Below are 13,949 nucleotides of genomic sequence, written 5' to 3' on the forward strand. Positions count from 1 at the left end.
CTATTTCCAACTTCTTGAGGACCCCCGCAGTGTCGTCCAGGGTGGATGAATAAATATGAAAAAAAAATTCTTAACCAGACTTCTTTACATTTCATACTGGTGGAAATAAAGTGTTTTCATCCCTTATTAACATAAAAAATAAATTTCATACTGGTTTTTAATATTTACATTAGTCACTGTATTATAATTCTTGGTTTTCTTGTCTGTCTCCCCTACTGTATTTATAATTTTTTGTAGTGATAATTTTTTTGCTTTGTTCTATCATCTAATTAAGAAAAATTATTTATATTTTAAAAATTATGATAAGATATATGTACATAAATTGTGTATAATATATATATCATTTTAATCATTTTCAAGTGGACTGTTCAGTGGCATTAAGTATGTTCATGCTGTTGTAACACAGTCACCACCATCCATCTCCAGAACTTTTCTCATCTTGCGAAAGAGAACCCGTCCCTGTTGCACACGGATTCCCCTTTCCTTCCTCACACCCCAACTCCTAACAGAGACTTTTTGTCTCTGTCAATTTGAACTTTTTGTTTTTTTAACGATTTTATTTATTTACTTGACAGACAGAGATCACAAGTAGGCAGAGAGGCAGGCAGAAGAGAGAGGAGGAAGCAGGCTCCCTGCTGAGCAGAGAGCCCAATGCGGGGCTTGATCCCAGGACCCTGAGATCATGACCTGAGCCGAAGGCAGAGGCTTAATCCACTGAGCCACCCAGGTGCCCCATTGTCTCTGTCAATTTGATTGCTCTGCGTATCTCATATAAAATTGGAATTGTACAGTGTATGTTCTTTTGTAATTGGCTTATTTCACTCAGCATAATGTCCTCATAGTTTATCTATGTTGTAGCATGTAAGAATTCCTTTTTTAGGTGAATAACACTCCATTGTATATATGTACCACATCAATGGTAGCTCTTTGATCTTGTTATCCTTCTGGACTTGGCACAGTTTCTGGCACATAGATGTGGTTCGTTGAATGTGTATTTTTAAATGAATGTGTGTGTTGTGGAAGTGGTGTGGTGTGTGGGAAGAGCTACTGGGAAACTTGGGTTTCAGTCATGGCCCTTCTATTGATTTTGTCTGTGATCTTGGGTAAATATCGATTCATCTTCTTTCTTTTCTTTTCTTTTCTTTTCTTTTTTTTTTTAAGATTTTATTTATTTATTTGACAGAGAGAGAGATCACAAGTAGGCCGAGAGGCAGGCAGAGAGAGGGGGAAGCAGGCTCTGCTGAGCAGGGAGCCTGATATGGGGCTCAATTCCAGGACCCTGAGACCGTGACCTGAGCCAAAGGCAGAGGCTCTAACCCACTGAGCCACCCAGGCACCCCCGATTCATCTTATTTCTATGAGATGTTGATACCCAACACTTCAGAAGGCTTTGGAGAGGGTTAAATGAGATACGGAGGTCCTCGTTCTTGGAACTCCCGAAGTACAGGGTTGCTACAGTGGAGCAAGCTTCATCAATGTGAGAATATTCACTGATAAATTAATCTCTTACAGAATTAGTCCTCACTCAGATAAGCAAGCTTTCTGCCTGCCCCCCCAATCCCCGTCTTTTGGAGTAAGTCTCTTGATTCTTGGAGAACAACCAACAATAGATGTAAATACCTTGGAAATTGACTTCAAGGGTAAATTGTGTAACTTGTATCCTTGCTTGAATCTGTCTGCAGAGCTAAGGATAAATAGGGATTTGGAGAGTAAATAATCAGGAGAGATGCTACCTGGATGAAAAATAAGCCAGCCCCTAAAAAAGAATAACTTGAATTTTAAAGAGGTATAGAGGGTTCTTGGAAAAATTGACGAAACCCTGAAATATATTGGCAGAGATGACCTTCAATATGATCATGTTATGCCCATCAAACAGAATCTGTCATTTTGCTGACATATACATTTTCAGAAAAATTCTCTTTCCCCCCACACTTACCAGTTCGTTCTAAGAGTTAGTGTAGTTTTTTTTTTTTGAGTTAGTGTAGTTTTAATTATAGATTGGATTTTTGTTAAGTATAAGTTCCCCCCAAAAGTGAAAGTTTTACTTTTAATTTTCTTTGTTATTTAAAGTTTTTGTCCCCGTTTTATTTTTATTTTTATTTTTTAAAGATTTTATTTATTTATCAGAGAAAGAGAGCGAGCACAGGCAGACAGAATGGCAGGCAGAGGCAGAGGGAGAAGCAGGCTCCCTGCCAAGCAAGGAGCCGGATGTGGGACTCGATCCCAGGATGCTGGGACCATGACCTGAGCCGAAGGCAGCTGCCCAACCAACTGAGCCACCCAGGCGTCCCTTTGTCCCTGTTTTATTTTTTTTTAAAAGATTTTATTTATTTATTTGACAGAGAGAGATCACAAATTGGCAGAGAGACAGACAGAGAGAGAGATGAGGAGAAACAGGCTCCCTGATGAGCAGAGAGCCCCATGCGGGACTCGATCCCAGGCCCCTGGGATCATGACCCGAGCCAAAGGCAGAGGCTTAACCCACTGAGCCACACAGGCGCCCCTGTCCCCGTTTTAAATGAATTCATTTTTAAGTGGCCTTTACCTGGATCAGTTGTTTTCAGGAATTGAGAATTTTCTGTATTAACTTGTTCATAAACTTTTTTCTGAATCTGTGTAATGCCAAATAAATAAGAAATTATAGTAATAACCATAAATGAGCATTTTATGGAACTTTGTCTTTATTGATAATTTTTTTTCTTAAAAATGTAGTGGTTCTTGGGGCTTCACGTTTATCCCACAGGTATTAGTTTTAGAAACTAGAACAGGCAAATGTTTTACTTCAGACAGGTTCAACACTTTAGGATGGCCTAAAAATATTTGATGTAAATTTCATTTAGTTTATGTGGAATTGACTTACTTAGTTACGATGTAATTCAGGTTAAAAAAAAATCTCAACTGAAATTCATTAATGAGTATTATCAATGAAATTAAATGTAACCATGTACTACAAAGAAATTGAAAAAATAATAGTTAAAATATTTTTAAAATTTTTAAAGTTCAGATAAACCTGATTTTTTAAAAAGATTTTATTTATTTATTTGACAGACAGAGATCACAAGCAGGCAGAGAGGCAGGCAGAGAGAGAGAGAGAGAGAGGGAAGCAGGCTCCCTGCTGAGCAGAGAGCCCAATGGGGGACTCGATCCCAGGACCCTGAGATCATGACCTGAGCCGAAGGCAGCGGCTTAACCCACTGAGCCACCCAAGCGCCCCAGATAAACCTGATTTTAAAAAGAAACTGTGTACTGTGGCACTGTTACCAGAAAAAATAATCCAGCAGCTCTTAAGTGCTAGTTCTTGATTTTTGTCTAAAGAGAAAGGCCTTTCTTTTTTTTCTTTTCTCTTGCTTTCCCCTCTCCCTCTCTCTTTCATCTCTGGATATATCTATGAATTAAATCATAGCATCTAAGAGGGGATTTTAGAGGTAATATAGTTATCTACCTTTTCTCTTTCTTGGGTACTTGAATTCCCTCTTTAGCCAGTGGATTTGATTATACAGCATCTGCTTGGAACACCGTCAGTGACTGAAGACTCACTTGTGAGAAATAGTCATTTCAGTTGGAAGTTTTTGTTAGAAGTTCTTTCCTAGTGCTGAGCTGAAACTTCTGTTTCTGTGCGTGGGGTGCATCTGATGTGTTACAGAGCGGCTCTGATCCTTCCGCTTGACAGCCTGCGTCAGTCAGGGTCATCTTGGCTTTCCTGCCCTAATCAACAATCTGAGTCTCCGAAGTTTAAAAAAAATTGTACTTTTTGTTCGTACTTGATAAGATTATCTACATGTCCACTGTGGATTAGAAAGGGGCCTCTTCTTACCATGGTCTCTCAAGGACTCAGGCTGACAGAGGCACTGCCGTCTCAGATGTGGCAGAGTGAAAGAGAGCTTTGAAAGGTCTTGCATAGGCAGTAAATGCTCTGGCCCAGACTAATCCCAGGGCGTGGGGCAGGTCAGAAGGGCAGTTCTCTCACGTGCCCAGAATGGGAGAGAACCAGAGTACTTGGTGAACCGGTCACACATGCCTCTCTTTTAAGAATTTGAAGGTGTGTCATGTCTTTGTACTCCTCTCTTGCCTAGGTTAAAAATTCCCAATGTTTCAACTCATGGTGATATGATTCCCAATTTCCTAAGCCATCCAGACACCCTACAGTTTTCCCGTGTTTTTCCTAATGGGTGTTGTCCAGAAGGGAACACAGTATTCCTGAATTCCTGTTGGAAGTTTTTCCTTTCCTTTTGGCAGTCTGAAATCAGGTAGTTTTAAACCAGTGTTCAAGCTGGTCGGTTAACTTTCATTGAGGTGGCTTTAAATTGAGTCCTGAATGGTTTAAGTTCAGAGTAAGACACCTGCAGTATAGCACAGAGATGAAGTTTTGAGACTGATTCAGGGCCTGACTTACAGGGCCTGTTGTGTAGTTGTCCTGAGCCTATTTTCTAATTCTGATAGATGGAATTTAGTAGGATTGATGAGAATGTGAGCAGACATGTGTTTTCATGGGCTTTCCCTTAAGTGCTATTAAGATACTAAGTGTTACTAAGAAGCATTGTTTTGTTCCTTCTGACTGGTTTCAACTTAGTTCACTCAGGACTCACTTGAGTAGTTTAAGTTCATGCCTGGATACAATGAAACAGTGAACATATGTACTACAGTCCTTATGGGTGTAGATCATCAACACATACATTTTTATATTATTATTGAAAAAAGTCGAACTGATGTGCTGCCTCTCATTTGCAGGTAGGGTTCTTTCACAGTCTACTCCCGGGACTCCATCAAAGACCATAACAATATCTGAAAGTGGTGTTATTGGATCAACTTTAAATTCTACAACACAGACACCAAATAAAATAGCCATCTCACCTTTGAAATCGCCAAATAAGGTAAAAAAAAAAAAATTAGCCACAAATGCCAAGTGTTGTGGTTAATGCTTTTGTGTTCTTACTAGTCACTTTAGATACTTCAGTTTTAATATATTCCCGAACAAGCAATAAGGGTTCATCAAATACTAGATTAATTTAGTAATCAAGGTTATATGGCAGAAAAAAAACAAAACTTACTCTAAACACATAGTAACCTAGTAATCACGTGGCATGCGAAGACAATTTCCATGGCCCATATGAATGTGTGTACAACAAAGCTCTCTTGAATGAGGTACATGATGTGTTTAGTTCTTCAGTTAATATTTGTGCAGAATTATTGTCTTTGGGAAGTCACATATGTAGTGACTATATGAATTTAAAACATTAAATGTAACTTTATCATATTATTTTGATAAAATACTCTGTTTTCATGGAGATCTGAGCTCTTGCTGGGAAACAGAGTACCTAGAGTACTAGAAATTGCCATCGAATGCTGGTAACCAGATTCTCAGAGTCTTTAGACTTAAGTGTAGAGCATTCAGAGCATTCAGAAGCTTTCCATAATTTGTTTTCATCTTAAGGTAGCTATCATTTTACTCTTATGTCAAGTAAGGAGTCTTTGCTCACTTTCCTAAAACATACAGATTGATTATACCAGCATAACATTTTGCAAAGGTATGTTTTAAAGGACATATTCAGGTGGAAAGCGAAGCATCATTATTCCGTAAAATGCTGCCTTTGTGATTCTGGAAACTTATTACCCTTTATATTACCTTTTTCCTTAACTTATTATTCATTAATAGAACAAATGTTAAACATTTGTTTTACATTTTTTAAAAAAGTATAGCTGTTGGTTTCTGTCTTAATGAGATTTGAATATAATGTATAAGTATGTCTCTTATAGTTCATTAAAATGAGATTTTATCTGCATAATTAGAAAATAGTAATTTACTTAAATGAGGTGAATTCAACAGATATTTGAGTGCTTACTATGTGCTATGCATAGTGATAGGCACTGGGGATAAAAGCACGAATAAGACAAGTTTTTCATTTCAACAAGGAAGTTAGACCTAAACGTTAAATATTGCCCTACAGAATCATGACGGTTACAAGTGGGTTGATGAGCTCTGCCGTGTATCAGGGAAGGTTTATACAAAGGCTGTTCTTGAAAGCTCTTAACCTTAAAGGCGTTTTGGGTCTTAGCTGTGGGTAAGCAGAGGAGGCTTTCTGGATTGAAGTAATACTTTACACAGAAGTGGAAAAGTATGTGGTCCTTGAGGGAACTACATTGCTTTGGTAGTGTGAGAGCTGAGGGTGCTGAGGTTAAATGGAAGGTTTTGTTATCTTTAGGGGAGTTTGCACTGTATTGTTCTTGAAGACTTTCTGTGGCTTTCCATTGATTCTAGCACTGCGGTATCCTTATCTGTATATTGGGATCACCTGGGGAATGCCTGGTTCCTACCCCCAGAGATGCTTTTAATTGATTTGGAGTTTGGCCTGGTATCAGGATTTTTAAAAGCTAAGTGATTTTAATGGGTACCCTAAATTGGAAACCACAACTCTAGCATAATATGAGATTTGCATTTTGAAAAAGAGGATTCTTGTGGCAGTATTCTGAGAGACTAGTTAGGTTAGTGATTCCCAACCTTGGGTGAACTTTTGAAGTCCCCTGGAACCCCTTGAAAACACTCATGGCTGGGTCCTACTCTGACTTCATTTAAACGAGAGTCTCTAAGGCTTGGTGGGGTTTAGGTATTTTAATATTTTATAACTCTAAAGTGTAGGCCAGGGTGGGAAATGACGAAATTAGATTATTATAGTACATTATGTTTGAGCTAGACTGGTAGCTAAGGGGCTTGAGAAGAAGAGATGTATTAAAAGAACTTTTAAGACATAGGCTAGACGTCAGGGTCCTAGGGAAGGGAAGACTCTAGGATGATTCCTAGATTCCTGACTTGAACAACAGAGTAGGTGGGGGCATCACCAACCAGTATGACTGGTCCATGGCCTATCCTTGATAGCATGCAGATAGGAACCAGCTTTGTTTTTTTCTCATCCTTGACTTTAGCCATGAGGTCTTGGATCTTCCTTCCCTACCTCTTGACAAGAGGCTGTTTTTCAGTATAAGAACAAGCCTTATTTTGGTGACTAAATTCACAGATATGAAAAGTCTAGTCAAAACCTTAAATCTAGTTGAAAGCTTCTCTCTCAACTCAGGCCTAATCATGGCTCAGGGACCACGTAGTAGAGAAGAGGAGTGTAATCTGTTTCTTCCCTTCTTCTCCCCTCCCCCCTTTCTGCTTTTGGCTACTGATTGGAAGGATGGTTAGAAGAGAAAGGACAAAGGTTTATGTGCTGGAACTCTTGTAGACTAGCGGCCAGTGTGGCAGGTGTCCCAAGTATGGACTTTTATAGAAGTGCATTTAGGAAAGTTTTGGAGACCCGGTGGGGAAGTCCACATTGCCCAGTTCTCTGTCAAGAGTGTGGTGCATACCCAGGCTGTCTTGGGTGGTTTTCTCCTGACTGTCTCTTGCCTCCTGTAGTCTATCCTACAGCCTTTTACTTCAGAACACCCTTACAGCAGAGGCATATGTCTTTGGCCCCTCAGGATGCTGTGGCCCTTCTGCAGCATCAGTTTGGCTAATAGGAAGCCTGTGGAACCCAGTGATAGAAGTGCCCCTTGACTAACTGCTGTCCTCCATGTTCTTGCTCTGCCATTTTGATAGCTCCATCCAACTTCTTGCTGTCACAGTTCTCCAGGCTGGGACCAGTTTCTGTGTTCACCTGTGTCCTAAACTGGGGGTATGTGTCAGGTTCTCCCAAGAACTCTATCACTATTCATTTCTGGTGTGGGTAGACCAAGATAGGCTTAAGAGTTTAACACACACACACACACACACACACGAATGCGCAGCTTCTTTATCAGAGTCTGTTGCCAGCCAAAAATTAAGATGTGCATTTTCCTTTCTTATAGTTATCACCCAATCTGTCTCAGGGATTTTCTTGGAGAGCCTCTGCCTTTGTTCTTACTGAGGTATAAAGCCGTAACATTTTCTGTTTATGAATTAATTTCTAATTCTAATCTGTTTTGTTTCATTTTCAATAGGCAGGAAGTGGATGATAGGGAAGCTCTCCTTCAGTAAGTCTTCCTTGGATGTCATGTCTTCCTTTTTAGAGTGTGGGGCTTTATCATTTGTAGTTCTCAGCGTTGGAGGCCTCACTTCAGCTAAATTTGAGATAGTAGGAAAAAAAATCACGTAATCGTTTTATACTAGAGAGGGAATATAGAATAGCTGATTTGAGCAAAAAGATATTATTTAATTCTTGAGATGTTGGTCATTGAAGTACCCACTGATTATCTAAAGGAAGATGTCCATTAGGAAGCTGAATATACGCAGTGACTAAAACTATGCATATAGATGAAATCAACCAGGGGGCATGAGGTTGTGTGTCGAGAAAAGAAAGCAGGACCAAACCACAGAAATATTAAGCATAGTCAAAGAGGAGGAATCAGTGGAAAGGAAGGACTATTAAGAGATGTTGTAAGAGAAACTAAAAAAAATGGAAGGGGAGATGACTTCAAGAATTATATTGGGCTACAATCTCAAATGTCAGGAAAGTCGGTTAAGAAAAAGGCTGAAAAGTAAGGATTTGGCCCATTGATCAAAAGTGGTCAAAAGGAACGCCAAGTACCCACCTTTTCCGGCCTGCCGACACTCACACTCTGACCATCTGCCTTGAATAAGCAGGAATTCTCTCATTCTTTCTTCCTGTTTATATAGGGTACCATCCTGATGCCCAGATTCCTACATCACCGTTTCTCTCTCACATCTAATCTCCTTAAGGCTGCCATTGTCTTCTATCCCTGTTCTGACCTATCCGATCCTCTTGAACCCCCTCCACTGTGCCCTCCCTGGAGTTCATAATCAAAATAATACCTTAATCTTCAACCTCTTTACTGAGGGTTTCTTTTACTTTCTTGTTTTAACAGATAACCAACTCTCCCCTAAGATACTTGCTTTTCCAGCAGATCTCTTAAATGATGGCCATTTTTTTTCCTCCTTTAGTCCTTAGGCCACTGAGCCGGCCGCGGAGTGGGTGGGACCACGTGTCTTTCGTGCTTCTTCTCATCACATTCTGCAGACCATTCTCCCTTTCTTCTCCATCTTTGAAACTGATGTTATCAGGCTTATTTTGGAAGTCAGGCATGTCCAATGTTTTCTCAATTTACTTGATACTATAGTTATCTCATTATTGTAGGATGCATTTCTTCCATTCTGTTTATTTTCTAAAGTAATACTCAGTTCTCTAAAGTATTTATTAGGTATGTAAATAAGCACTAAGCCAATGAAAATATGATTCTACTTGGTTTACTTTCTTCTTGCTTTAGATTTTAGCAGTGCTGTTCTCTACTTTCTGACATTTAATGTCTTTTGTCCTATAATCTTATTCTTACCTTTAAGTACTGTTTTTTGTTTTCATGGCATATTTTGAGTTATGCAGTGTGATTTAACATGCAGAAACCTATCCATCGAATTCACAATATTAATAGGAAGAAGAATAAGTTTACGAATATATACAGTACATCTTAATACATGTAGAAAAATCCTGATGGTAGCCAGCCTTCATTTTGGTTAAAAATACTTCAAATAATAAAAATAAAAGGATAATTTCATAATTAGAAAGGGGAGAAAATGCATCTAACTTCCTGTTATGGTGTAGTGTTGAACAAGCATATCCACTTACCACACTTGTTCAGTTCCACTGACGGCCTGCATTTAGTGCGGTGTTGCAAGAAGAGGAAACAAATGGCACAGAGTTTCAGAAGAAGGGGAGAGTCACAAATTACATGTTATATTATCACACACATGTAAAACTTAAGAGTCTGCTCTTGAACTACTAGAATTATATTAATAAGATGATTAGATAATAGACAATGTAAAAAGTATTTCCAAACCATTTATATTTAATATAGTGGTTCATATGATTGGATTTAAATCTTGCATCTTACTAGTTATTTTTTCTTTATCTCATCTCTTCCTTTTTTTTTTTTAACTTTTTCTGCCTTCTTTTGGGTGAATTGAATAGTTTTTGTGATTCTGTTATGTCTCCACTATTGGCTTTTTATAGTTTGAACTTTTAAAAACTTATTGGTTGTTCTAGAGTCAAATAATACATTTTTTTACTTATTTTAGTCTACCTTTATATTTATGTCACTTCATGTTGTGTAAAAACCTTACAATTGAGTATTTCCAGTTCTTTTTTCCTATCCTTTATGCTGTCATTTTTAAACATTTTACTTTTACATGTTATGAACTCCATAGTATATTTTTTGTTTTTGCTTTACATAAAATTACCTTTTAAAATAATTAAAAATAAGAAAAGTCAGTCCTTTACTTTCCTTTTAGCTGTATCTTATTTACTTCCTTTCTTTCTGTAGACCCCAATCTTAGTTTGGCATAAAACTCTCCCTAAAGAACTTTCCTTAGGGGAGGGATGCCTGGAATGCTCAGTGCATTGAGTGTCCAGCTCTTGGCTTCGGCCTGGGTCTTGCCGTCACGCCTCACCTCGGGCTCTGCACGCAGTGGGAGTCTGCTTGTCCCTCTCCCTCTGCTCCTCCCCCACTTGCATTCTCTCTCTCTCTCACATGAATAAATAAAATCTTTTAAAAAAGCCCTTTCTTTAAAATTAAACTTTCTTTTCGGGAAAATTCTACTAGTGAGATTCTGTCAGCTTTTGTATTGCATGAAAAAGTCTTACTTTTCAGCATTACTTTTGAAAGGTATTTTCATTGGGTAAAAAAATACTGGGTTGTCAGTTTTCCCCAGAGCTTTAAAAAAGTCACCCCATTGACTTCTAGTTCGCATAATTTTTGGTGAGAAATAATGCTGTACTTTTTGTCTTTCCTTCTTTTATATATGTAATGTATCTTTTCTTCCCCTGACTGCTTTCAAGATTTCCTCTTTATATTTGGATTTCTGTGTTTGTTTGTTTGTTTGTTTTAAGATTTTATTTATTTATTTGAGAGAGAGACAGTGAGAGAGAGCATGAGCGAGGAGAAGGTCAGAGAGCAAAGCAGACTCTCCGTGGAGCTGGGAGCCTGATGCAGGATTCGTCCCGGGATCATGACCTGAGCCGAAGGCAGTCGTCCAACCAACTGAGCCACCCAGGCGTCCCTGGATTTCTGTGTTTTGACTGTTAATTTATCCAGCTCTGTGCTGTGTTATTGTTATCTTTTTAAAATATATATTTATCTTGATTTTAAACTGTCTTGGGTATATAATTTATTGTCTTTTTTTTAGAACTTTTGACTTATCTCTTCAAATATTTCTTCTACCTTGTTCTTTCTCTCTTTTCCTTCTAGAACTCTATTTTCAAAAATGTTAGACTGGTTTAATTCCATCATTTTAGATACTGTCTTCTGTTTTTCTTCTCCCATTTCGTTTTCTTTTTCTTTTGGTTTGGGTATTTCTGTTAACATGTCTTCAAATGATTTGATTCCTTCCTCATTTGTGTGGAGTTGACTACCTGGGTCCACTGAAGGACTTCTTCATCACTGATAGCTGGATTTTTAAAATTTCTAGCATTTCCATTTGACTCTTTCTTCCAGTTTCTATCTTTCTGCTGCTGCTTCCCTGTGGTTCATTGCGTGCTGTCTTACTTTCCTGCTGAGTCGACTAATATATTAACCGTAATTATTTTATAGCTCTTATCTGATGGTCATCTTAGTCTTCCTTTCATTGCTGGAGTGGCTGTCTGGACCATTTAAAAAATTTGAATTTAAAACTTAAACATCTAGGGTAGGGAAACTATATTCTTTTAAAAGCAGGTGACTTAGAACACAGTGAAGCCGGGCTATTGATTCATTTCAAATATGATCAGAGAGATTTCAGGACAGTGAACTTTTGGATAAATGAACTCAAGAAAGGTAAAGGTTTCCAGACCTTGTGTTCTGGAGACTTGTGTCAAAGAGGGGCACCTGGGTGGTCCCGCCAGTTAAGCATCTGCTCTTTGCTCAGGTCATGATCCGGGAGTCCTGGAATTGAGCCCTGCATCAGGCTCCCTGCTCCTCTGGGAGCCTGCTTCTCCCTCTCCCTCTGCTGCTCCCCATACCTGTGCTCTCTCACACACTCTTCTCTCGCAAATAAATAAATAAAATATTTTAAAAAAATAAAAAGAAAATTGGATCAAAGAAACAAGAGGTTAGAAACTTTGAAACCCTTTCTTTCCCACCAATTTAGTCTTAAGTAAATATTCCTAAAATCCAAGGCCTCATCATACTTTATGTAATGATAATGATTGTCTTTTTTCCCCTTAACGTCTCTATGATGAACGTGAATGCATCTTCAAAATATCTTACTCTTCTTTTGAGAGTTTATGCAAATTACCCTTGATATCTTTGAATACACCTTACATATACATCTTGAAAGTTTTGCTCTTCAACCCGGGGAAGTGCTTTTCTCATTTTTGGCTTTTATTTGGTAAGTAAATCTGCCCTGTTTGCCCATCCTGTGGAAAGTAACTGAGCCATCACTTAGCCATTCAGAATGCAGACTGCCATGTGAGGGATTTCAGAGCACCGGCTGTGCATGGATGGTTTAAGAAAATCTTAAAACAAAAAAAGTAAAGTTTCTTCTCTGATTTCTGTGACCAGTATAACTTCTTGAATTCTTCCTATAGCTCTTCTAGCTTGGAAGAATTCTATGAAGCTTTTATAATTAAATTCTAGATTCAACAGTTTCCTATAGTTGCTTTGTCATTTATCTTACTGTCCCTGTATCCATTAATCATCTTGTTTTAAAAATTCATTTCAGAGTAAGTTGTACATATCCAGTATACTTTGCCCCAAATACTTCATTAAGCATACCACTGACTAGAATTCACTATTTGTTTAGAGGCTTTTCATTTGAGGTGAAATTTATGTATGTTGAAATATGCAGATTTTAAAGGTACCATTAGGGACGCCTGGGTGGCTCAGTTGGTTAAGCGGCTGCCTTCGGCTCAGGTCATGATCCCAGCATCCTGGGATCGAGTCCCACATCGGCCTCCTTGCTCGGCAGGGAGCCTGCTTCTCCTCTGCCTCTGCCTCCCGTTCTGTCTGCCTGTGCTCGCTCTCTCTCCCTCTCTCTCTCTGACAAATAAATAAATAAAATCTTTAAAAAAAAAAAAAGGTACCATTAGATGAGTTTAGATAAAATGCATATATCTATGTAACCCAAATCTCTGTTACGATAAAAACATTGTTATCACTGTAGGAAGCTAAAAAAAGTTTTTCCTGGGGCACCTGGGTGGCTCAGTGGGTTAAGCCGCTGCCTTCGGCTCAGGTCATGATCTCAGGGTCCTGGGATCGAGCCCCGCATCAGCCTCTCTGCTCAGCAGGGAGCCTGCTTCCCGCCCTCTCTCTGCCTGCCTCTCTGCCTACTTGTGATCTCTCTCTGTCAAATAAATAAATAAAATCTTTGGGGGGGGAAAAAGTTTTTCCTAATTATTTTTGAATGTATCTGGATAAACAGGGCACCTATCATTGGACATTTTTGACATGTCTTAGAAATTGAGAAACAAATGACTGCAGATTATTAAAACTTTTTGCTTGTAGTTCAGATAGGTTCCAGGTTTTTTTCTCTCCATTAAATTAAAGGAGGACCTAAGTGAGTTTTCAGATCATTAGAAATAATTTTTAGTGGTAGAATACAATGTAAGTTTGGGTATAAAACTCAGGAGTTGTTCAGAATATTAATGTATATTATTACAATAAATATTCTTCTGTTTACTTGTGCAAATGTTTTTAGTATTTATAAGAAAAGTAAGAATAGAATTGGTACTGAACTTTCACTCTTGCAATATGTAATACTTAGCTGTGAGTATGGGAAATAATCTTTAAACATGAGTACCATCATCTGTCTAATTAAGAGGTGCATTCCCATAAAATCTTCTTTTATTTGTAATAATGACAATTTGTAATATTTTATATTGCTTTGATGAAGTCTATATAGTAATTAACTCAGTCCAGACAAAGTCACGTAATACTTAGAGCTTTACATTAGGGTAATGGGAAATAATGTTTTTATTATTTACTTATTTATTTATTTTTCGGAAATA

General features: G+C 38.2%; 1 protein-coding gene across 21 annotated transcripts in view; it reads left to right on the forward strand.

Moving 5' to 3' along the window:
- LIN54 (lin-54 DREAM MuvB core complex component) overlaps positions 1-13,949 on the forward strand; it is a 68,679-nt gene that overhangs the window by 23,665 nt on the left and 31,065 nt on the right. For 13 of the 21 annotated variants that reach the window (XM_082726481.1, XM_082726485.1, XM_082726491.1 and 10 more), the window contains one exon: positions 4,729-4,871. The exons of the other annotated variants lie outside the window; for them this stretch is intronic. In XM_082726481.1, coding sequence (XP_082582607.1) covers positions 4,729-4,871 — 143 coding nt within the window. The remainder of the gene's footprint in view (positions 1-4,728; positions 4,872-13,949) is intronic. 21 annotated transcript variants of the gene reach the window in all.

The sequence above is a fragment of the Mustela nivalis genome (assembly GCF_964662115.1).
Source record: "Mustela nivalis genome assembly, chromosome: 4".
NCBI classification, from domain to species: domain Eukaryota; kingdom Metazoa; phylum Chordata; class Mammalia; order Carnivora; family Mustelidae; genus Mustela; species Mustela nivalis.